The sequence below is a fragment of the Conger conger genome, chromosome 2, assembly GCF_963514075.1.
Source record: "Conger conger chromosome 2, fConCon1.1, whole genome shotgun sequence".
In the NCBI taxonomy this organism is placed as follows: domain Eukaryota; kingdom Metazoa; phylum Chordata; class Actinopteri; order Anguilliformes; family Congridae; genus Conger; species Conger conger.
The window spans coordinates 23,162,479-23,184,815 of record NC_083761.1 but is presented as its reverse complement, the minus strand read 5'-3'; the positions used below and the strand labels follow the sequence as shown (position 1 = coordinate 23,184,815).

General features: G+C 41.1%; 1 protein-coding gene across 2 annotated transcripts in view; it reads right to left on the bottom strand.

The window, feature by feature from the left end:
* The window catches only part of psme4b (proteasome activator subunit 4b), a 55,107-nt gene extending 39,647 nt beyond the window's left edge, over positions 1-15,460 (bottom strand). For both annotated transcript variants that reach the window (XM_061232544.1, XM_061232545.1), the window contains exons 1-8: positions 15,051-15,460; positions 6,219-6,359; positions 5,233-5,349; positions 3,628-3,672; positions 3,059-3,208; positions 1,009-1,072; positions 705-779; positions 133-255 (exon numbers count right to left, since the gene is read on the bottom strand). In XM_061232544.1, the coding sequence (XP_061088528.1) occupies positions 133-255; positions 705-779; positions 1,009-1,072; positions 3,059-3,208; positions 3,628-3,672; positions 5,233-5,349; positions 6,219-6,359; positions 15,051-15,247 (912 nt within the window). In that variant the 5' untranslated portion in view covers positions 15,248-15,460. The remainder of the gene's footprint in view (positions 1-132; positions 256-704; positions 780-1,008; positions 1,073-3,058; positions 3,209-3,627; positions 3,673-5,232; positions 5,350-6,218; positions 6,360-15,050) is intronic.
* Between the last annotated feature and the right edge of the window lie 6,877 nt (positions 15,461-22,337).

Below are 22,337 nucleotides of genomic sequence, written 5' to 3'. Positions count from 1 at the left end.
ATTTTTTCCCCCCAGCAGAGACATCTACCTTGCCACTGACATGGCAGTGATATTTTAACTGGCGAATCAGGAATGGCACTGGTGGAGCACGCTGAACATATCGACCTTGGACCTTTGACCTTTGACACTGACCAGCATGGAAGAGATCCAGAGCGCTACGTGTCCTATGTCGTAGGCGTTGGTCAGGTATCTGGGGACGAGCAACTGACTGGCACCCACTGGCAGGTTTAAACTCCGTAGGAACCTGGTGAATATCTGAAATGTACAAGTAAACCAAAAACTCATCATGGACATTAGCGTAATGCGCTCAAACGAATGTCTGTGCATGTATAAACCCACACAATCTTCAACACATTTACACACAGCAAAAAATGTCTGTCTTAACAACAATTCTGATCTTGTATTGAGGCTTAAGATCTATTTTGTCTATAAGTAGAAAATCTTGTTTTAAGAGTTGTTGAGTTGTGTTGTGCAGTGTACAAGTGAGTAATAGTAATATGACTTTAAGCTAAAATATAAGAGTAAAATACTTTCAATTATTTAAACTTATTTTTGGGTTTTTGCTGTGCATTAAGTGATTCAGCAGACAGTCCTATCCAGAGTGAGTAATGGCATGCTTATGACATGTGTGCTTAACGTTGACAAGCAGGCATTGGAGCACGCATAGAGTGTTTTGGTTGGGATATAAAAAGCAGCACAGCCACCTTGGGGATGTAAGGGTCCCAGTCGATGTATCCAATGTTGTCGTTGGCCAGGCGAGCAAACAGGTTCACCAGAGTCTAAGAGATCGACAGGTCAGGATATCAGTTTTCACGTGACTTGCTATGCATTCTCCGCAACAGTCCCTCTGCATGCGCACTTTTCACCTCCACAACAAAACCTATTTATAATCGTCCATACCTCATGGACAATGTCATAGGAATTTTAAATTCTGAAAATGACTAAGAGGAACTATTTTGAGGGGTGAGTGGACATGATTTACTGGCAGACGACAACTGTGTGACTCACCCCATCCCAAGCAGGCAGGTTCTGCACAGACACCCACAGATCCATCAGTTCTTCGAACCACAGCCTGAAACACACACATTACATTACATTACATTATTGGCATTTGGCAGACGCTCTTATCCAGAGCGATATACAGTTGATTAAACTAGGAGACAATCCTCCCCTGGAGCAATGCAGGGTTAAGGGCCTTGCTCAAGGGCCCAACGGCTGTGCGGATCTTATTGTGGCTACACACAGTCTCACCAATTCACCCCGGTAACACATTCATTACATTAAATTACATTAACAGCATTTGGTAGACGCTCTCATCCAGAGCGACGTATGGTTGATTAGACTAAGCAGGAGACAATCCTCCCCTGGAGCAATGCAAGGTTAAGGGCCTTGCTCAAGGGCCCAACGGCTGTGCGGATCTTATTGCGGCTACACCGGGGATTGAACCACCAACCTTGTCGGTCCCAATCATGTACCTTAACCGCTACGCTACAGGCCGCCTTAATGAGACTATCCTGATTATATACAGCACCACCATAATACCTTGTTAACACATATGTACAGCATCACTAGTACACAGTCACCATTACACCCTGGTAACACAGTGTCACCATTTCAATGTGTTTACATATTGTTTATGTAGATACAGGATTATAGGTTCAAATAAACATGTAACATTATATATTTATTTTAGGTTTATAGATATAGGGCATAGTATGTTAGATTCAGGTAAGGATATAGCACCGTAGATTTATTAAGTGTATAGTATATATTTAAGTAAGGGTGCACTAATATGGATTTAGTTTTAGGGTTTAGCACTTTAAATTCAGGTAGTATATTACTGTAGATACCAAATATAAGGATACGGATATTATACACATAATCCAATTAAAAACTTTTTTATTAACAGTGTCATTTCAAGAACAATTTACAAGGAAATAGTTCCCTGCTGCTCCAGATAGTGCCAAGTGGTAATTAAACTCCAAAGCACACTGTTCTGCCAAACTTGCTACTAAGCTTGCAAGCTACCATGAGTGAGAAAACAAGAGACCTTTTTGATGTTTATTTGTACAGTGGGGTCCAATAGTCCACCAGAGAAAATGCCTCTATTTTGCATTCTTTTCTAATTTAATACATTCTTTTCGAATTTTTCATTACAAATGATATTATTAGGACAACAATTTGAGCAAAAATTCCCCCTTTTGCTTTAATGGCAACGTGCACTTAAGCTTGTATGGACTCTGAAATTTGTACAAACCCTGATAATCCATGTTTTCCCAGCATTATTTGGCAATGTTCCAAAGAGCATCTTGTGATGTTACTGAATACTTTGCTTTTGTCAGTCTTCAAGTGTCCCCATAAATATTCAATGGGGTTTAGGTCAGGTGATTGTGGATTGTACAGCATTCCCTTTCTTATTTGGTCTTCAAGTTGTTCTTGCAAAGCTTTGAAGCAACTTTAATTTGTTTCAATAAAAATTGAATCCTAAAACTTATTCTCATGATTACATGAAAAAAAAACCTCCAAGATTTTCAACGTGGTCTCAGAATTGTGGACTCCACTGTATGTTCCCATTGTGCAAACACTGAAAAGCTGTTCAACATCTGTGGGATCATGTTGCATAGGTCTACTCATTCTAATTTTTGGAGAGGGCGTATTGCTTGCTGTGGCGACTGCCACTCTCCTTTCTCCAGTCCGCAAGTTTCGGTCACCCGAGAGAACTCTCGCACTTCTGCCCGCTTACAGACACAAATCTCTCTCGCAAATCAAGACCGGCATCGGATAGTTTCTGAATGATGGAATGGAATGGAAGCAGAGGCAGTCTGTTGCTCTGCACCCCTGCTTGTTTGCAAATCCTGGGAAACATTAGTGCAAAGTGATTGATGTGCATCGGAGTGATAATTGAAATAAGAATTTGTAAACAAGCATTCAATGTAATAGGAGTGGTATATCGTTATTTTATCAATGCTATTAACCTGTTGTCCTTCCCGTTTTAAAATATAGATTTTATGTAAGGGTATACTATTAAAGATTCAAGTAATTTTGTACGGGTACTCACTTGAACCCTAGGTGGTGTTGCTCTGGGGGTAGGATGGTGGGCAGGAACAGCTCAAAGTAACTGATGGCCTTCTGCATGGTGTGGTCAAACGGGCACAGCAGTGGTCTCCATTCGTCCAGCATCTCCTGAGTGGAGGATGCTGGGAAATATCTGCCATACCACACGCATGCATATACACAGTTCAGCGGATACACACACACACACACACACACATGCACACACGCACACACACACACACACATACAAACACACACATACACATAAGAATGTCACACTGCAGTCAGAATGTGAATAATCTCTATCGTGTCTGTATCTGCATACACATGCACTGCAACCAGTGCTAATGTAGTCTTGATGGAATGATAGAATGACTTTTGTACACAATAGGCTAATAGACTCTTATCTAGCACCACACTAATCATGCCCAGTGTCTTTAAGTACAGTAAGCGGCTCACGGCAAGTCATGGGAGGATGGCGTGTCGGGCAAGGTGTGTGCTTGTTATTTCTCTGACAGCCAAAAGGGGGCAGGCAGTATGAACGTAAAGGTGTACAGGTGTACAGTCACTCACGGTCTGCAGCTTTTCACAAGCATCTTCAACGCACCCTCCACAGAGCTGGAAGAACAAAGAAGACTGGGTCACTAAAATTGTATCCCTTTAATTGTGTGTGAAGCGCATTGCCATTCCAGTAAAAGATGTGCTTTGCAAATAAAGTTTGACTGAGTTTAATTGATTGAAAGCACAGTGATGGATCCAAACCAGTTTGTCATCTCTGATTGTCTGAAGCAGGCTAGGGCACAGCCACAGCCAAACAGTGTCCTTTCATGTAAAAATCAAGTCCCTATCTTTTGATGCTAAACACAAAGAAGCGCCTAAAAATTAGGACGAATAAGCTCTGCTGTGTCTCTGCAGCCCTGTAGGGAACCTGGGTAATGTGTCAAGTCAAGCAAAAGTGTGGGCAGTGTGTTGTAAAACAACCCAAATGTATTTGCAGCCTGCAAAATATATCTTTCACTCTACCAAAATCTTCATGACTCGTGCAAAGAACAGCACTGGTTATAGTCCTTATTCCTTAAGCTGCTTTTCAGCACAGAGACATTCTCGCTGCGGCTGTCCTCTCTTCTCACACACACATGCACACGCACACACACACACACACACACCCTATCAACAACACACTACAGCTGGACAGTGTCCGGGTGGTGTGTCAGATTAAAATAGCCGAAACTCGACACCACTAAGAAACTGGCATAGACCCAGTGACCTTTACAGCCGAAAGTGGGGTACTGACCACTGACGCCCCAACACATCCATGGGGAGAAGCCTGCTTCACCTGGCCTTGACAGGGGGCTGAGCAGGGTGGGTGGCATTTCACATTTCCAATAGAAATCTTCTCACACACCAAGCTCTCTTAACCCTTTCAGGTAACACATCTAGGCTGCCTGCCCTCCTATCTATTAGCTGTCCATACTGAAAGCTGAGAAGCCAACCCCTAAAATGGGGACCAAATGTATAAAAAGTAATGTATAATAGGGATGGGATGTATAAAAAGGGATGGGATTCCTACACACATCACCAAATATGATGTAAATACCCTCAAATTAAATGGAAAAGTCTGCACTTAAGCCTCACTTAAGCCTATTGTTTCATTTCAAATCCAATGTGCTGAACTACAGAGGCAAAGGAATAGAAATTCTATCAACTGTCCAAATACATACAGACTGCACTGTATATAATGATATGTTTCCAACTGCTGTTAAAAATTCAGTTTAAGCTTTAAGTTATCGGGGCCTCCCAGAGAGTTTGGTGCCACAGGGTACAGAAATGGACTGTGACAGTACCAATATCAACTGTGGTTGGGAGATTCGGAGGGGGGTGCATAATTGATCAGAGACTTCATACTTCTCTTCAAAGCAGTGGGAGAGTGAGATTTGAGGCATTATTGGTGGAGCAGCAATGTACGCCTGCACAAACCAATGAAAATTTTTTTTTTTTAAATACTGTTTCATTGGTAGACCCTTCATTGATAGCCTGTGGTAGACACACCTGTTTGTGGGCTCAAGATGCAACACTTTCCAATAACGACCACTCTCCAACAGGTGCCACCCACTGAGTGTGCCCTAAAAATGAGTGAATAGGCCAATAGAAACAAAAAGAAAATTGGGAGGGACCTACTTGGGAAACCAGTTGAGACCCAGGTGCTCGGTTTTGGAGTACAGAATCCTCTCATATAGCTGATACAGTGGTCTCCATGGCAATTGCAGATCATCCTGAGACAGCAGCTCCTTCTTCCTAAATGTGTGAGAAGGGTATAGGAAGTGAGTTGTGAAACATTAAGGTGACCACTGAAGGTATTCCTAGTGCTCATGGGAGATGCAGTCCTGAATGTATTCTTCATTAATTTGCAGCTATGGACAACATCTTCCATAAGCACATTTAGCCCAGGTCCTTATAGTCACTCATACAGAAGTGATCACCAGAGGAAAAGACAAAAGTTCACACGGTGCATTGAATCAGTACTGTTTATTTATAAATTAGCCTATCTTCTCACTCGACTATGATATTGAAATTGATCTTAGAAACCCTTTCAGAAGGGTTATCGACTAGCTTGCAACCTTGAGTAAATTCCATTATACCACCAAACAAACTTGAGTAACTATGAGTAAGTGAACTTAATGTTTTTTCATTCATGAAAACAAAAATAGAAGTTAAGGAATATCGGCTATGGCTACGTCAGGTTTCTTGGGTTGGAGTTACCCATTCTGCAAAACACGATGCCTTCTAAGGTGCCTTCATTAGGGTGATTTTGAAGACAGCATTGATGCATCCTTCGCCGGCTATGATATCCCATAATTCTTTGCGAATAACCTTGAGCTTCTTACTTCTGTTAAAACGAATGCCAACTGAAAACAGAGGCGGAGTTTGCGCAGAGCTAGTATACAGCAAGCGCGATATTTTGTTGTAGCTATATTTTAATTTTAATTACTTAACAAACTGAAATAATGTATTTAGTGTTTTATGCCTCTGTGAGCTTTCCATGAACTAGGCATCAAGTAATCATGTCTTTCTGCCGTCAAAGATCAATAAGCAAAGCTTTGGCCCACTGTTCAAAAAGTGTGCCTGCTGTTGGTGAAGAGAGAATTTCAGGAGAGAAGCCTCACTTGAGTAGGCTGACCATCAGTCGAGCGAAGCCCTGCATCATGCCGATCTCCAGGGTGGGGATGGTGACCAGCTCGTACAGCAGCTTGATGAAGAGCACGTGGTCCTCTTTGGTGAACTTCCTGCCGTACAGTCGGATGTAGCTGTGGGAGAAGTCATGTGACAGAGGTCAGTGGGGTCATTTGTCCATCTGCAAGACAATGGGCGGGGCGGGGTAGGGAAATTCCTAAAAACAAGGGCACACAGAGCTTAGGGGTGTATTTACGTTGAGAATATGACTGAGAATAGTGTCACTGAGACAGGTTGTGGGTGAAATTCCTCACCCATTAAAATGGTACACACACACATTCCAAAAAAATACAGAATAATGTATGAATACAATGAATAGAAGATCATGATCACAACACACATATTTAAATGTGTACATTAGGCTACAGTATTACAAGACAAGTATGTTACAAGACATTACTGAGGCTAATAGACTCTGAATCAGGATCAAGCATCATGTGCTTTTGGAACAGCTGGTCCACAGTCACCCAATCAATCAGAGATAGGGACAGGACACTGATGTCCTGACCTTTTGCATAGAAACCTGAGGGGCTCCACCAACCCTTGAGAACAACAAATAGAACAACGGCAGTGGTAATTGGTGGACACCAACTGGGTGTACTTTCCCCCAGCTACCGTAAGGGACCCCGGAAGTATAGCCAGTAAGCATCTACCAATCACCATTCACTGTTTCTTATTGCCAGTGTCTGGTTTGTGTGTGAAAGGTGGTATCGTGACTGCATCTATTTTAGTCTCCCTTTTGGTGCAAGCTTTTGGCCAAAAAGCAGGAGGGAAGCACAGTCAACTGAACCCCCAGCCTGATGCTTTTATCCAAAGCAACATGCAGTTGATTAGACTAAGCAGGGGAAAACTCTCCGGGAGCAGAGGGGTCAAGTGGGGTTAAGGGCATTGCTCTTGCTGCATGGATCTTACTGAAGCTACACCGGGGATTGAACCACCAACTTCCTTAGCCAGTAGGCCACAGGCTAATGTTTCTTTTTTCTGTGTGTGTTTAGTCAGTGGTGATATATGAGCTGAGAAGTTAACTGGAGTAATGGGTACATGTGCACTTGCAGTGTTTATGAAAAGAAACACTGGCACAAACAAGTTTGTCACCCAGATAATTATGAAATCAATGCAAACGCTCTGGTTTTCTGTCTGTGACTGGGCCAAGGGACAAGGGACAAGGGAAGACTAAACATACATTTTTATCATATTTATACATCGATCAGAAGGTAAATTTGATTTAATTCAGCATTTCATGCCATCATCTTTCTGCTCACACTTCCTTTGATATCAACCTATCAAACTTTGAGTAAATCAAGTTTCCTTTCCTCAATTCCGTCAAAAGACAATTGTATTGGAACTTTTGTATTTATATAAATGGATATTACATTGTATTCAACTGATATGTGTATGCACTGATGAAAGCTTCATGTATTTCCTATGTACCAGGTGAAGGGGGTGAGGAGTAATGGGGGGGGGGGCTGTTTTCATGAACATAAACAAGAGTCAGGTGTCCATCCAAACAGCTGCCTGAGTTACAGAACACTATTCTGTTTACCGTCCCCATAGATCAGCTGATGATTTTGTTTTCCTTCTGGTGACCCAGAATTTTCCAAAAGATCATTTGAGTACATCCTATGCTTCACCTTCTTATAGCTGCACTGCAGTGGTTTGCTAGTTACAGTAGTTACTTCAATTTAGGAGAGGAAAGAAGGTTAAAAGAGTTAAAAACACATTTTACCAGCCACAATCTGTAAAATATGTCTTGTGTATTATGTTTTCAGAATACCTTTGTTAGTATAATGGAAACTACATTGATTCCACATGAAACAAGACTGTTGTTTCTGACCCTGCATCCAGTGTAGCCACAAGCTACTGTAACCAATAGTACCGGAAACACGCAGGGAGGGCAAAATAAATCTAGAAGCCCATATGAAACTTGGGACACAACCAAACATTAACTCTCTCTTACTTTCCTGCTGGCTCGGACAGAGGCTGAGATCCTACCACGCAATTTGTGCAGCTTACTTCACAGTAACTAAGTCTACGACACTTTCAACACTGGTGAACTAGTGTTCGCACAGAGCTACGCTAGATAGGCACCGAGAAGAACTTCCAAATAACCAGGCACTTGGCACACGCCATGTGTATCACAACCAACAGCTAAACAAACTTTTGCAGCCTGCGACCAACGCCAGCAGCGGACCTCTTTCAAATGACCGGACCAGACATTGCGTTACCCAGGCTAAAGCACTCCAACTGGCACGCAGTTCCCCACTGAAATTCGTCCTCCCCTCTCTTTGTCCAGAGACAAAAAACAACCATGTGCATACATGCACCAACACACACACAAACCTCGCTTCTCCTTTGTCCAAGGCAAAGTGTATGTGCGCTCATGCACACAAACCCACACACATTCCTACCTTCCCTTAGTCAGCATTGTTCCCTGCATTTAGATTAGTCCCTGTCTACTCTGTGTTTGTAGTTTTTTGTTAATTATTTTATTAAACCTGATGTCTGTTTTGGTGGTGCATGGCATGGGGACCGAGTCAAATTAGTTTTCTGAAGAACTCCAACCTTCAGGTTATCTGGATGTTTAATCATTAATATTGGTTATTTTAATTATTCATTAAAATACTAAATTTGTGGTTAGATATTTCAGATAATAGTAATTTTAGTAATTGCACTGCTTCCGGTACTTAGATGTATACGTTTGAAATAATCGTCCTCAATATTTTGTAGAGCGTAAAACACCTTATTATTAAAATCTATGTTTGTTTTTTAATACCATTTAATACCAAGCACGCAAAGACTTGCATTCTTGTGAAGTATGTTCTTGACATGTTTGCTTGGGAGACGGCACTCCCAAGAACACAATGACAGACAATGCAGTTATGAGCATTTGAGATGCAATGCGTGCTTGTGACACGCAGATATGCAAACATAATGCATCAAATCCAGTAATGAATAGACGCTTTTGGGATCTTTATTTGTTCTTGCTTCTTTTTGTTCTTGGTTTTAGAACAGGACTTAGGCGGTTAAATATGATGTCACACAAGTTCACAAGACCAAAAGTACAGACATTGAGACACACTCAAGGAAAAGGAATCTCAGGAACGGTGCATCTGGACACACAAAGAATGTGCGATGTGAATGGCTGCTGCTAGGCAGCCAGGCTTCACTTGTCCAATTAAACGATTTCCCTCAGTTAAGCAATATCCGGAAGCAGGCCTAGTTACAACAACCGCACCTTCAGGTCAGTAGATCACAGAACCACTAGACATAAAATGACTGTTCCCTCAACTGTGCAATCTGCCCCTAATCCATTGGATTTAATCCCTGGCTAAATCTCTTTCCCAGTACCTCAGTACTGTGAACCGGTCAATAGGAATTAGGGAGTGACAAGTCTTCAGCGCTGTTGGTCTATATTCCACAGTGGGGAAAGAAGTTGGAGGAAGACGGCAAGGGGAGCAGCAACATGGCATGAAGATAAGAACCCTGAAACTTGGATGATGCTCACGGCACGGCCTCAGTTTGAATTTGGACCGCTGTTATGAGCCGATCTTGGGTCAGACTGTAACAATACGGAAATAGTCAGGAATGCGGAGTGGGAACAAAACTGCAGACCAACAAGTAACTCCAGTCCCATCTGCCTAAACAAAACTAAATAAACCTTGGCTAGTCTTTGAAGGTTTAGCTACTGGAGCCAGTGCCGACATTGGTCGGTAGCATCATAGGATGACATGTAATTAGCGATTGCGTTGCCCAGGATTCCATCGGATTTGTGTGCATTGCTCTCAAGGACACTCTTGGCCGATCAGACACAATGAAGACTGGGAAACATTTTCCTCATATGTTAACAGGACCTATGAGTAGAAGCAGAGCCAGACTATCAGTCATATGAGTGGGAAACATGATGAGAGCCCCTGCTGGTGTGCAGCCCAACCAAAAATGAATAATAATTAAATTAAAAGTTAAATTAAATATTATTATAATAAATAAATCAATATTATTATATACACTCAACGAGCACTTTATTATGTATTTATTGGACTTCTTTTTTAGACTTCTACTGTTGTAGCCTATCCAATTAATAGTTATGATGTGTGGTGTCTTCAGAGATGCTCTTCTGCATACCACTGTTGTAATGTGAGGTTATTTGCGTTACTGTCACCTTCCTGTCAGCTTCTCCTCTGACGTCTCTCATTAACAAGGCGTTTCTGTCTGCAGAACTCTGGAGACTAACATGCGTGAAAATCCCAGGAGATCAGCAGTTTCTGAGATAGGGACCACCACCCTGCCATCAACAATCATTCCACAGTCAAAGAATGTCACTTAGATCACATTTTTTCCCCATTCTGATGGTTGATGTGAACATTACCTGAAGCTCCTGACCCGTATCTACATGATTATATGCATTGCACTGCTGCCACACAATTGGTGGATTAGATAATCGCATGAATAATAGGCATAATAAAGTAAAAAATCTTCCTAATAAAGTGCTCGGTGAGTGTATTTAGTTGACGCTTTTTTATCCAAAGCAACATATAGTTGATTAGACTAAGCAGGGGACATCCCCACCTAGAGCAAGGTGGGGTTAAGGGCCCAACAGCTGTGCGGATCTTATCATAGCTACACCAGAGCTTGAACCACCAAAATATATACATTTCATGAAAATGAAAAGCAGTTTTTCCCTTTTAATATAGTATGAGCAATTCAGGTGTTGCTGCTAATTAAATATCTATCTCTATTTTGGGAGTTTTTGAAGTCCTACGCTTCCCATCAATACTGAAAGCAACAGAGAACCAACACAGACCAATGTGACATATGGCCTACGTACAGCTTCTGCTTGACCTGACACAAGTAAAATCTACAATCACTTATGACCAATGCAAAAAAGATACAGGCTCGCCAAATTGGATGCTCTCGTGCAGAAAATCTGGCTCGGAATACAGAAAGCTTGCTCTTTTTTATTTTAAGCAGCTTTGCAATGATGCTATTTTCTGATATCATCAACTTTCGGCAACAAAAAAGCTGGCAGCCACACCACTCTGTACCCATCTTGTACCAAAGCACTCTAGCTGAGCAGGTGGGGGTTTGGTTTCATTCTTGGATGGGAGACCTCCCAGGACATTACATCCAGCTCTGATGCATTAAAGGAGCTTAGGACATTGTTGCGACACATTAACAGTTTAGAAAACCTATCCATTGCTCAACTGTCTGAGAACCAGATTTACAGGGCAAAAACATTCACTGTATTGCAGCTCTGGTGTGGTCAGACACACTGACCTATTAATGACTGGTTTCAAAGACAGCTTCTATTTACACAGTCAAATAAAATAAATGGCATCATTCATGATTTTGCAGTAGGACACAACCATGAAATACGTCATAAATGTCATGCTTCAACATCCACAATAATAGGTATGGAGCTACATAGCAAAGGGAACCACAAGAAAAAAAATATATATTTACAGATCAGAAAATATAGGTAATGGTCTACGAGGTAAAGCCAGAAAGGGTATGATTACAATGCCAACAGAGAGCAAATAAACTTTGGTGTTACATCAAATACAACATTAACTCTTTAGGTATAATAAAACAAACAGAAGAGGATATAAAGAAAAGATGGCAGGATGTTAGGTAGCGTACAAAAGAAAAACTGTATGACGGCAAAAAACTCCTACTAAGAAAAGAATATTAACAGTAATCGAACCACAGGCGGAAAATCCCTGCAAAATGAGCTAGTCATTGTAATGGGAGAAGGCCATAGAGTACCTGAAGGTGAAGGTGAAGGTGAATAAGCAGATAGAACCTTATAATTCCAAGGTGACTATTTATTCATCTCCACCCCATGCAGCCCATAAGGAAAACTGATTTCTTTGCATACAGCCCGATACCCTTCCCTAGTATCATATATGTGCGCTCTTGGCTACATCAGCACAGACAAACTAACACTTGAGTTCTAATAATTCTCACACAAAGAAGGGAGCACATTTAATGCTTGCTTTAGTCAATGAGAAGGAATACTTCATTCACTGTAATCTTCACCCGGTTTTAGCGCCTTTACTCCAGGTATACATATTCATGAAAAAATGAACCATGCGTCAAAAGGAAAGCTGCAGAGCGACCCAATCCCCACAAAATACATCTGAATAGCGATTAGTCAGCAATTATTCACACATGGATATTGCGACCTTGTAGCAACTACTATTGCATTGGAAAAGCAGTCACAATCCTTGAGTAAATCTGAGTCTATAGAAAGCTATAGCCTAATTCACCAATCCAACAACAAAGAGGAACAATTTCTACCAAACATTAGCACAACAGGTTGACAGACAATAAAGGCACCAATAAAGTGTTAATGTATTAAACCATTCAAAGAAATTACAACCCCAATTAAATGCAAAGGAAAACATGGTTCTTTCAGCCAAGTTCAGAAATTTCTGAAGGCAATCAAGAATATTGACCCAAGACAAAGGTTTTCAGTCTGGATTTTGAAAATCATGATCCTATTCTTGGCTTCATCCTGTCAGTCTGAGCTACAAAATTACAAACAGAACACAAAGAAAAATACACAACTGTCTTTGGATCAATTCTGGGATACAGCTGATAAAAAATAGCTCCTTCCCCGTTTAACACAGAGGGCCAAACATAGCTTGTCATTCGTTATGAACTCTGTCAATGTCATGGCCAGGCTCTCACACAATAGATCTTAATCCATGAAACAAGAGACAGCAGACCAACTGACATTGATTGTATTTAACAAGAAAATGTTGGAGAACTGGGTGTTTTCTTTTATTTCAATGTGTGCCTGTCAACAGCAGCCTCAGTTTTATTGACAGCTGGTTTCATTTTTTCACCGTTTTTTCCACCAACAACACTGCACAGGTCTGCATCCACTAATATGCCGTAATACCGATTCTTCGGGGTGAGTTTGGTTAGCAGAACGAGGGGTCATAAACGGAAATTGGCAACGGATAAATTCCGCACAGAGGGTGGCCACTGTGTGGAATAGCTTGCCAGGACATTTAGTGGAGGCAGAAACACTGGGGGATTCGAAGATCAGACTTGATATCGTGCTAGATACTATTGAGCTTTTGGCCAAATTAAGCAGTAGATACACTGGGTGGGCCATCCATGTAAGACGCTGTTCTAGGTCATGGGTGGGCCCGATGGACCAGGTCAGAACCCTGACTATGACAGCCAGTAGCAGGGTGACGAATAATAAGCCGTAGCAGAGCCCATGGTTAGAGGGTGCAGGCGACCAGCATCCACATCTCAACACTCTAGAGAACCCCACTTCTCGATTTCACACAGAGTCTGCTTAGCATGAAGTGTCTTCCAATATGTCCTTTTAAGATTAGTTTGTGGGCTGCAGTATGAAAAGAAGAAGGTCTTTTGAAAAGAAGGGTCTTGTGCTTAGGAAAAGAGGTTGTGCTAGTCTTCACTCTCCCGCAACAATTGTGGAGAGCATAGAATGAGTGTACGACATGGCACATTCCAAATTGGGAGCCAAATGTGGGAAAATACACTCAAAAAAACAATATGCTCAATCAAAGGTGGACAACAAATGGACACACAGATTACAAAACAAAGTGAAGTGAATAGAGGTGGAACGCAGGGAGGATAAACAGAGAACATTTAAATACATAAAAAAAACAGCTCAGAGGGAGATCAGGTTCAGGTTTGTACCTCTGTCTTAAGAATCATGATACAAATCATAATGCAAGCTCATAAGAAAAAGCCTTTGAAACACTTTCAGAGGAAATCTCGTCGTATTTCAGAATTACGTTTAGAATTGTACACACATCTAACGTTACACACATACTAACATGCATGCACGCACGCACTAATAGGAGCAGGTTGACAGACATGACGTAGCTAATACAGTAGCCTACCCAACGAGCGCCAATACCTTTTCCGTCAAATCTAAAAATAATTTTGGACTAAAACTTTGGGACAGTATTGATATATTACGACGGCGATGACGATGGTTTTACTAGTAGGGTCTAAGGGTACGGTCAGTATTTCTGCGACTATATACTTTGCCTCACAGAAAGCTGATAAAGTGATTGTTATTCAAAAAATGTGTGAAATTGAGATGCATGTATTCTCATTTCAGACAGTACTGTGTCAGATCTAGTCCAGGCTACTCTTACTTATCCCAGCTTACGTGAGCTAAAATAAGATAAAACTTTCGCAGGTGACTCAGTAGCGTTACTGCGCAGCGTAAATGAGGCAGGTTGCAAAATACAGCTGGGCAATACAAGATCAAGTTACTTGTTGTTGACAACACTTTTTCCGGATGATTACATATAGGCTACATGTATGTTTGCAAGTTGTTATGGCAGCTTACTGAAAAGCCATGTCAGTTTTCATAGCACACCAATAGCAGTAACTCAAATTGGCCTTCCATGAATATTTGCTGGACAGTGAGGTTAAGTAGCCTAAACTGGACGAGAATTGAAAATTGGCGAACAGACTAGAAACCTGTCATTGCGTTAACTAACAAAACCAAGAATACTTGACGCGATCTAGCTATACTGATAAAATGTTTGCTATTTAACAAACCTAAACAAAATTCAAATATATTTTAAAATACATTTTAAAAATAATATTTAAAAAATGTAGTGAACTCTGATCTATATAGGCTAGTCCAACCGACTACAACTGCCCATGTTGATGGTCAGATAAATTCGTATTATGCAGACAACTAGGTAGGCGTACTAGAACCAAATTTATGGGTCCACTCTAGACAACCAGACACATTTACTTACGTAGAAAGTTTCCTGGTCCAAAACAGAACTCCGGGCCATAACTCCCGGACCTGTACCGCCAGGGCCAAGTTACTCTTGATCTGGCCCAGAATTTCATTCGACTCTTCATCTAATTTGTCCGCGTAAGGAAGAAGCTTATTGTATACGATGTCTTTTTGAGGGACAAAACCTAATGCCCCAGTCGCGTCCTTTTTCATATTACAGTTTCCCAAGAGTTAATTTTCCTTCGTTTGTGTACACTCGTTCAGAAGTTACAATATTTTGACACCTATTTTGTTGAATCTACTTTTGGCATATTTCGTGATTCTTGTAATTGCCGGTAACAGTAATTGCAGGTAACTTGTCAGGCGACTAGTAACATGAATGCTCAGACTCTTCTAACCTCAGCGGTCACACACACATTCGCTCATACTCAATTAGTCTGACAACACACACTGTAAACACATGCTTTCTCAACCTGTCATACACACGCATTAACATTGCATACCCGCCCCCTACCGGCATCTGTGTCGTAATTTCCGCCAGTACTCAACATTATCGCGGGTGGAAAACTGTACTGGGATTCCTGTCGTATTTTTTTATGTCTTCATTTTCACACATCGTACCGGATTTGCATCCTTTTTTTTTTTTTTTTTTTGGGATCATGTAACGATAGAAAAGTGGTACAATATGTGACTTCAGCTGGTGCCCCAGTTCTCAACAGAACTACAATGCCCAGAGACCCCTATGTTGTACTATATTTTGCCTGTGGAGCACCTTGACCTTCTTCTAAAATAGTTATCCCAAGCACTTATACTAACAAGATCCCATTAAATCCATTTGAGATCCTTTTCTAGTTCCTGATCCAATGTGGTTTGACTGCTTTTGTCCTGGGTAGTCTGCTTTCTGTACATTCTAACCCTATCAGAAATATAGCGGTTATCTGCTTTGCCAATTACTTTTTTCACAAGTAATTACATGCCTTTTATTTTATATGTTGTGTGAGAGAGCTGGACATTTCAATTGAAGTCTATTGCTTTCTAAATGGTGTAACCAGGATTGGGGATTCAAATTTGGATATGAATATTTTAATGTTTACATTTATTCAAAAAGTTTTTTTACAGAATTCTATTTTTATTTTTTTGCCCTAATTGGCAGGAGTACTCATTTTCTTTCCACATCCAGAAAAATATTGCCCAATGAAAATCCTTGAGGGGTAGTTTTTCCCTCGAAGTCTTTTGATAATTGGAAGGGGGGGAGGTGTTGATCTGTCCCCTTGTCTACTTCCAATAATCTATCCAGTATCATAATCTCTCCTGTAATCACCTTAAGCTCTCCAGTTTGTGTGTTGCTGCATGGCTAAAAAGGAACTGACCTCCTTACACGGCTATAGTCATTTGCAGGCCTTTCTGGTTACTGACGTCACTCTGCTTGATGTGAAATGTGTCGTGTGGGTGGCCTGCGGTGAGTGAAACCTGCGACTGCCGGTCTTGCTCTCTAGCTGTGTAGCTGTGCTAGCCATGAATGTGACCTCCATAGATCCATCCAGCCCCAAAGTCAAGCCTTAAAATTGACCTCTGGTTTGCCATTTTGCCCTTCTAATTCCTCACCTTCTCCTTGCCAGTTTTGTGTCGTGCGTCAGTTGCGCTGCAGGGAACCTGCTTCCTGTCTAGCCTTAATCCAACAGGCTTTCTGTAGCTCGCCCCTTAAGCAATCGTTATTTCATCTCTTTAGCTCTCAGTTAGTCCAATAAGGGATGGGTGACTGACTTATAAAGGATGCTTTGGCATGCTAGTCTTTTGTGCTAACCTCACTCAATTACCTTTGCATGTGGAAGACTGATGGTGCAGCTGCTTTCATGTACTTTGTCTTCTTCAGTAACAGCACATCCATTTGGTCTATCGCTCTCCATGTTTGGATCCCATATTTCTATGGATTAATATGTCAGTGTATAGTTTTTTTTTTGCACTACTGGCCATACTGCTGTGGAACAACTAGTGCCAATCAGTCCTGAGGCATTCACTTACTATAGTTCATAGCTTGTGGGTGTACACTCACACAATCAAAAACACTTACTGCATATACTGTACATATGCACAGTGACTACACCAGATGGACCAACATTCACAGTGATGAAAGTAATAGTACATTCACAAAACTGTAATCAAAGTAATTATGACTAGGAGGAGGACTTATTACATTACATTACTGGCATTTGGCAGATGCTCTTATCCAGAGCGAAGTATAGTTGATTAGACTAAGCAGGAGACAATCCTCCACTGGAGCAATTAAGGGCCCAACGGCTGTGCGGATCTTATTGTGGCTAGACTGGGGATCGAACCACCGACCTTGCGAGTCCTAGTCATGTACCTGAACTACTACGCTACAGGCCAGATTCATGCAACCTTCTTAATCCATGTAATGAAATATGCTGCATTGGGCTTGTGCACGCAGCAACACGATAAGGCTTTCTGTTCTGTCCACAACAGTGCTTTTCCCAGTGGGGGCATGTCACGTACTGTACACATACACCAGAGTATAAGTTTGTGCATCACCCTGTGACCTTTGAAAAGAAAATCCCTGGAAAAAGCCTTTGTATTGTAAAATAAATTGTAGAGCCAAAATGTGCTCTGTAACATAATATTATCACGCTAGTGTTAATTCATAATTTATACAGGAATATAATGGGTTTCATTGAGGATTCTAGGATGTTTGCCATAATTTTGAACGGAGTTGCACATTTTTAACAGAGTTGCAATATCTCTCTTAACCACCGGGGCCGGTGAACTTCAAAACTTTTGCCAATCCTTGGACCCTTGGCATGAACTCAGACTGTGTGGCAGAGCTCTGATGAGAAATGGAAAAGTGGTGGAAAGTTTTAGTAAGCTTTTGGCTACCTCTAGTGGTTCTGGCTTCCGCCTCAATTTTCTCTTGATTCAAATTTGTAAGAAAGAGTCTCTTTCATGGCCCTGCTTCATATTCACTGCGGGTGAGAACATGTTGTTTGGGGCTGAAATAAGAGTCATAAAGTTCAATGAGTGACATAAATTGTATATGACAATATAGGCCTATTTAGTGCCAGATACAATTTACAGATCACCTGGGTGCAAAACAATTAAGTCATTCGCTTGGGATTAATTGCAAGTTCATAATACTTACATTGTGATCAAGATTTATACTGGCTGCATTAAGAAATTGTAGCCTGGTGGCATACTTAAGAAGAGCTCAAGAAAATAACCAGGCAACAGTTGGTTTGGCCTTTCATGAAAGTAATTATTTAAAAAATAATAATTTGTTTCTTAAAAAACCTGCAGCATGTCATGTGATGTGAAACAGTGATTTGAGGAGGCTATTTTAAAAGGTTAAAGACTATTGTTGAAAACCTATTAAAACCCTTGTTGTCAATTAGTAAGCCGTCTCTGAATGGGTTTTTAATAAAGTCATTTATTTCTGAATAATGTGGGAAAACTGAGAAATTCTAATTTGCATTTGGGAATAAAAAAAAATAAAAGTGGGTTGAAAATGGAAAGGGACTGTATGATCAAAATCTGCAAGAATCCACAGAAACCACAGGAATGTAGTGAACTTCTCTTAAGTGTAGTTCCTAAAATGATGTTAGCCACATGTTTCCAAATGAGGTTTTTGTTCAACTGCCTTGGGTTTTCCACCAGAGACAGTCATATGTCTTATGTCTTTTACAATTAATATAATAATATGTGAACAGAAACAAACCTGACCTGATCTATATGGTACAAAGTTAAAAACACGACACATTTCTTAACATTTTAAAGCAAGACTTTTTATTTAAATTTTGTACAGTTTAAAAATAATTTAAAAGTGCTAAAGTTTGGAAACCCTGTCAGTTAGTGCTTTGTAACTCCTCCGGAAACTATAACAGCTTGTAAATGCTTTCTGTATCTAGCTAAGAGTCTTTCAATTCACTTCCTGGCAGAGCACCTCTTGCTCAGAAATAGTCTTCAGCCTCCTTGCATGTACACTATGTTTGAGATCACTCCACAGATAATATTCGATACTGTAGTGGCCAATCCAAAAGCTTCATTCATTTTTCCTGGAGGTACTTCATGGTTGATTTTGAAGTATGATTGGGATCATTGTCTTGATGGAATACACAACCTCTCTTCAACATCAATACCTGGACTGACCTTTGAACATTAGCCTCTAGAATTTCTTAATATTTGAGGGATTCCATTCTTCCTTCCACTGTGCCCCTAGCTGCCACACAACCCCAAAGCATGATGAATCCACCTCCATGCTTAACAGTTGGCAAGGTGTCTACAAAGGCTTCACCCTTTTTTCTCCAAAAGACACTTTCTTTGGTCGTAAAAACTTTAATTTAGGTTTTGTCAGTCCAAACTACATTGTTCCAAAATGCTTCAGGCTTCTCAATATTTTCTTTTCTTGTTCTCCTTCTTGGTGGAAACCAGAACAGACCAGAACAGCAAGGTTAGAGAACTGCCATGGGATCTTTAATTATGGTATGTCAGGTCCTTGGGTTTGATGTAAAAACTGGCACTGTCTACAACAGACATGGCACTGTCAACCTTTACTTTGCAGAGTTTAGTTCCAGAGGGAAAAGTGCCCCCTGCTGGCAAATCAACACCTCTACAAGCAGCGCCTATGTTTTCCCAGGTGATGTCTGTTCCAGGAATAAATAAGTATTATGACTGATGAAATAATAAGGATGCTGGCACAACACATGAACACAGACATCATTAAAATATGTCGTCAATAAATATTCAGATTCATAATGTTCAAAGATACAAATAGGAATAACAAAAAACAGCATTCCAGAATGTTACTACCATGACATCTATCAGGCAAGTATCCAAACCCTAATAACCTCATTTAGAAATAATGTGTTGGAAAAGTTTTTTCCCCCAGATATTGACCAATGATATTCAGGAGGAAAATAAGAGAAGCAGAAATGTGTTTGGCTGCCAAATATTGTTTTTAATTGTTTTTTAAATAACAAGATTGCCACATTAATATCCCCAACACGGCCCCACTCCCCCCCCCCCAAAAAAAAAGAAGAAAAAATGTGTTTTTTGTATAATGGATAATCTTAAACGCAGAGACAGTTGTTTCCACACACCCCTAATGTCTATGCTATGAGACAGGCCCTGCTGTTTTCAATTCTAAAAAATCACTGAAAATACAAATGGTGGTTTTCACTGATGCTTGCTATTCTGTTCCTGTGTGTCTTCTCATTACTCTTCTAACATACACCTTGAGCATCTTTCCCTGTCAGCCGCTGCAGAGAAGGTCATTTGCCAGCTGTTAATAAAACGTGAGTACGGCTTTTTGGAAGTAGTGAGTAAGGGTATACTGGGATGAAAAGTGAGGTAATGTGATACATAAATCACATTCTTCAGGATCTCATTGGAACAAGATGAAGAGGAAGGACTCCACAGTTTATGGGTTTTTTTCTTCTATATGTCTGTCTGTCTGTCTGTCTGTCTATCTATCTGCCCACCCCCTTAGAAAATATTTGGTTGTGCTTTATGTGTTCTCCATGGTTTTTTTCCGGAGTCAATTGTTGATTGATGGCATCTGGTCATGTGGATTTAATGCTAATGATGGTTATTGATGGGGGAGCCGCGGCTCTTCTGGCTGCTGCTGCTGCTCCTGTTACACAACCGACGGTGGACAGACTCAGGAGCTCCTGGGCTCCATCTGCTTACTATGAAAAAGCCACAGGGTGCAATGTGGTTTCATTGCGTGTGTTGCTCCTAGTTTCATAACCCATTGGGATGACCGGTAAGTCCATAACTCTGCTGTCTGAAGTCATTCAGCGTCACCGATGCATCGAGGAACCAACTTGTCTTTTACCAATGATGATAGCAGTGTTGTTGTACAGATAGTGAGCGGCATATGAAACAGGTAAGTGAAGGACGGTAAGAACAGGCAAAGCAGAGGCTACTTACCACACAGGCGTTCATTCAGCATATAGCATCGGGTCATGTGAATCTGGACAGGCCTGTTTGCCTGTAAAATCAAGACTGCAAGAGGAGGCCTCTGGGACTTAGAAGAGGGGCAAGTGTTGGCACAATGTTGGCAGGAGCTTCAAGACCATGAAGACTTGAGCAGGGGTGTCTATGATGATATCTGGATGGAAGGAGGAAGTCCAAGGGAAAGCCATCATCAGCAAAGATCAACAGTTATCCCTGTATTGTGATGTCCATGCATTAATTCAAACTGCAATGGAAAATAAGCAACTGCATGTCAGTTGACTGGAAATTTGAACCAGGTGCCAGAGTCATAAGCCAGGGATTTACATTGCTGTTTCTATTTCTTGTTCGCTACCTGCACAGTATGTACAATAACAGTAAAATGGTCACATGTAGGTTACCAAAACAGATCCTACTTCGAGAATGGTGTTGTCAGGACTAGTCTTTGTGTGTTACTCAGTAATCTATGACCTTTCTCACAAAATTTGCTGCAAAATCACACTGACACTCCCCCCACCACCCAACCCCCCCCATCCCACATTTTCCACATCTATTTTCCAAGTGAGGGTATAAAATCATGCCAGACAGTTTGCATACTTTCCCAATGAGAGTGTAGTTCCTTGAGTGTGCACACACACACACACACACACACACACACACACACACACACACACAAGCATAGGAAGAGAGATAAAGAAAATAAGAAACATTAATCAGGCTCATGATTAAACATTTAGTCAGATACATTTAACCGTAATGGTCACCCAAATGGAATGTTTGATACGTAAACAACGCGCCGATGAAGATGCACTTTGTTCCTTCACTGTCTCGTCTCTGTTTGTGTTCAGTAGACTGGGCTGAAACACAGCAAAGCAAAAGCAGATCTGTGCATATTTCCAGGAAGACAGGGATGACTTAGAGCAGACTCAGGAAACCAGAATAATGAATGCGAGCACGCCGATTCCGTCCTCCAACCGCAACCGGCTTCCAGCACACCTGCTCTTATTTATTGGTTTATTATGTATTGTCATATATATTTATGTCATACTTTTCCCCCCTCTCTTTTCTGCTAAGGTGAAGTGGCTTGTGGATCTGGAGAACCTGCGAGTTATGACCGTCTTCAGCAAAAATCATAGTGGGAGAGACAGAGGGAGCAAGAAGCAGGGTAGGTAGTGTAGGGGAATTGTAAAGGGGCAAATGAGGCAGGGTGGGGGGGCAATAAGGGGAGGGCAGGATTTAGGGGGAAACAGGGAGCAGTAGGTTTTATGGAAGTTTGGGTTGTTAGGGGTTTAGAGGGTAAAGGGGTGTATTAGCAGTTATATGGGCTTGGGGAACTTCA